This window comes from Drosophila albomicans, unplaced genomic scaffold, assembly GCF_009650485.2.
Source record: "Drosophila albomicans strain 15112-1751.03 unplaced genomic scaffold, ASM965048v2 utg000102l_pilon, whole genome shotgun sequence".
NCBI classification, from domain to species: Eukaryota; Metazoa; Arthropoda; class Insecta; order Diptera; family Drosophilidae; genus Drosophila; species Drosophila albomicans.
Genome location: NW_026263674.1, coordinates 104,721 through 108,174, shown reverse-complemented (window position 1 = coordinate 108,174; position 3,454 = coordinate 104,721). Strand labels below are relative to the sequence as shown.

The 3,454-nt window shown below is 47.2% G+C and overlaps 2 protein-coding genes across 2 annotated transcripts; both read right to left on the bottom strand.

The window, feature by feature from the left end:
- Window positions 1-872: 872 nt before the first annotated feature.
- LOC127566363 (uncharacterized) lies at window positions 873-1,292 on the bottom strand. The gene has a single exon (XM_052008389.1). It carries the CDS (start codon window positions 1,290-1,292, stop codon window positions 873-875), a length of 420 nt encoding a protein of 139 aa, XP_051864349.1.
- Window positions 1,293-1,330: 38 nt separating this feature from the next.
- On the bottom strand, window positions 1,331-3,244 carry LOC127566362 (uncharacterized). Its single transcript, XM_052008388.1, has one exon. The coding sequence runs from the start codon at window positions 3,242-3,244 to the stop codon at window positions 1,331-1,333; it is 1,914 nt and encodes a 637-aa protein (XP_051864348.1).
- Window positions 3,245-3,454: the final 210 nt, after the last annotated feature.

Below are 3,454 nucleotides of genomic sequence, written 5' to 3'. Positions count from 1 at the left end.
TAGTTTTTTTGGTATTTTTTTTTGTCTGTGATTTTCTGGGTTCCAAACCAGCTACTTCCTACCTTCCGTGCGTAGCATGTCAACGGGCAAACCCGATAAGACCAAAGCTAGATTGTCCGTGCCCTCTACTAGCGCCGCTAGAGTTTCGCCTAACCCCCCTGTTGGCACCGGATCCGTGCCTTGGTTGGGTGTGCCGTTGCTCGTACTTCGAGCAATCCACTACTCGAAAACAACAACTTGTAGTGGATCAATATTTGCTGAAATCTTTATTATTTTCATTATATTTCGTACATTTCAATATATTTCATAATTTTACTTACATTCGTGCTCTGCGCACACCTTCAAATCCCTATTTAATTGTTAACAATTATTTGCCTCTGCTTGGGCTCAAATACAAATTCAAATTAAATCACGCTGCCGAAATTTGCAGCTGCATTGCTACTTCTAGCGGACGTAACGGTGAAATTCCAATGCGCAAAAGAGAATCACCGATTACAAATGCCCAGTAGGAAATGCGCTGGCAAAGCCCCAGTAGAAAATTTAGTTCGCCCGCCAACATTCCCCACCCCGTAATTCACTAGCATTCGCGTTGTGTATTACCAATTTTCAAATCTAATTTGGCTAGCTTTACGGCGGGGCGAGTCACAATACCTTCTGTAGTGCGCACTACGGCACTCCGTACCTGACCGTCTCTCGATCGGTGAACATCTACCACAACTCCTTTGGGCCAGCTGTTTCGTTTGCCATTCTCATCTGCGATAACAACAATGTCATTCACGGCGATCGAATCTGGCGGCGGTTGGAACCATTTGGTACGGCGCGCGTAAGCGTTGGCAGATATTCTCGAATCCATCTTTTCCAGAACTGATCGGCTAACTGGCTCGAAATTCTGAATCCTTTGGCAAGCTTGTCACCGTTATGGATTTCGCTGTCTCGTTCACGAATTCCACTAGAGTGCCCAAGAGGAAATGGTTCGGTGTAAGCGCTTCTGAGTCTGCCGATTCCAGTGGTACATATGTGAGTGGGCGTGAGTTGAGAATACCCTCCACATCAGCCAACGCAGCACGAAGCACTTCTTCTCGCAATCCACCAGGCGGCAAGATTTCCGTTAGAATGGACTTTGTTGAGCGTACCAATCTTTCCCATGCACCGCCCATGTGCGGTGAGCCTGGCGGAATGAACATGAACTCCATTTCTGGGTATTTGGACTCCACATCCCTGGTCGATATACGCTCCACTTCATCTTTTAACACTCTACTCGCGCCTCGGAAGTTAGTCCCATTATCGGACATCATTCGTCGCGGGCAACCACGTCTCGCTATAAATGCCTTTAGAATACAAAGAAAAGAGTCGGTTGACAATGACGTTGCAATATCCAGGTGTACGGCACGAATTGTGAGGCATGTGAACAGAACACCCAGCGCTTCTCGTGCCGTCGTCCAACGATGATGTCGATGGGCCCAAAGTAATCCACTCCTGTATAGGTGAACGGCGCCATGTGGTGCGCCAAACGCTCACGCGGTAGACCTCCCATTTCTGGAGGCCTAGGACGCGCGCGCCTCATCCGGCATGCTGGACAAGTTTGAGAAACCTCTCTCACCAAGGCTCTCAGACCAAATATCAGGAATTTTTGCCGTAGTTCATTGACCACGATCTCGTCGTACAGATGATGGTACCGGCGATGATACGACTCAACCAGCAGAAATGTAAATCGATGTCTTCTTGGTAGGATTATGGGTCGCTTTAGGTTTACTTCGACTCCTTCTATTAGGTCGATTCTTCCCTTGACGCGCAGTATGCTTACTTCGTCCAAGTACGGAGAGCATTTGAATAGCTTGCTCTTCCGATCCATAATACTGCTTCCCGTTTTCAAGCATTTCATCTCGCTGAAATACTCGGTTTCCTGGCACACTCGTATTAGAATGATATCCATCTCGATTGGCCGCTCAAGTAATAATAACTTCTTTAATTCCAATCCCATGCACTGCTTGGCAATAGATCGCAAGAAATCCAATACTCGCAACTGTGCGGCTCTTAATCTCTCCAGTTTGCTGAATCTTTCTGGGTCTGGTGAGATACAGCTCAAAGGTGACATGGCTTCCAATTGCTCTTCGACGTGTTGTAGAATAGTATGGCTATGTTGGCTCGCATCAATGTTCATCTGCGGCCACTGAGAGTCATCCGAATATAGAAATTCAGGCCCTCTGAACCACCTATTCGCTTCGTTAATGACAGGCGTTCTTGTCCATTTGGTACCATCGTCGGCCACATTTTGCGCTGACGGGACCCATCTCCAGTTACTCACATCTGATCCTTCTAAGATTTCGCCAATGCGGAGTGCAACAAATTGGTGAAATTTACGAACATCCGAACGTATCCAGAATAGAACGTCTCTAGAGTCTGTCCAGAACACTTTCTTGTCAACGTGTACTGACATTTCAGACTCGATACATCTGGCCAACCTCAGCCCCAAAACAGCTGCCATGAGTTCCATGCGAGGTATCGAAATTGGTTTCAATGGAGCAACCCTTGTTTTCGACGCTACAAGGCTGCAATGAACTTGATCGTCTACTTCAGCTCGGATGTATACGACGGCAGCGTATGCATTAACACTTGCGTCTACAAATGTCTGCATTTCCAGACATCTAGCTGCACTAACTCCTTTCAAACATCGGGCTATACGCAGATTGTTTAACGTTGGCACCAAATCCAACCAACGACGCCAGTCCGCCTCGTCTTCTTCTTTGAGCGGCTCATCCCATCCGACTCCACTCCTCCATATATTTTGCAGAATGATTTTTGCACGTATGTTGAAAAATCCAACAATTCCAAGGGGGTCGAATATGGTCATAATCATGCTCAGGATGCGGCGTTTAGTTGGCCGACCATCCAGAGCCTTTGCGATTGTATCTGGCTTCACCATAAACGTTAAACAATCTTCTCCAGGTTGCCACCACATGCCCAGAACCTTTTCCGGACCAACGTCTGGGTAACAAATTGGCTTGTCCAACATGTCATATCTATTCTCAAGAGCACAGACCACTGCTTGAGAATTGGATGTCCAGTGTCGCATGTCAAATCCTCCATCAGCATGAATTAGTTTTACAGCCTGGGCCAGCTTTGTCATCTCAGCTACTGAGTCCACAGACTGAAGCCAGTCATCGACGAAAGTGTTGCCGCAAATGGCTTTTACGGCCTCGGGATATTCAGCTTCATAACGTTGAGCATTGCGTTTTAAAAACATAACTCGCCAAGGAAGGTGAACACGATGCTCCAAAAGTCATAACTTGCATGACATATACCTCCGGTGGCCGTTGCGAGTTTCCATCACGCCAGAGGAATCTCTGAGCTGCCTGATCCTCTGGTCGCACTCTCACTTGGTGGAACATTTCGCGTATGTCTCCCGAAATAGCAATTGGGCGTTCTCTGAAGCGTATTAGAATGCCCATCAATG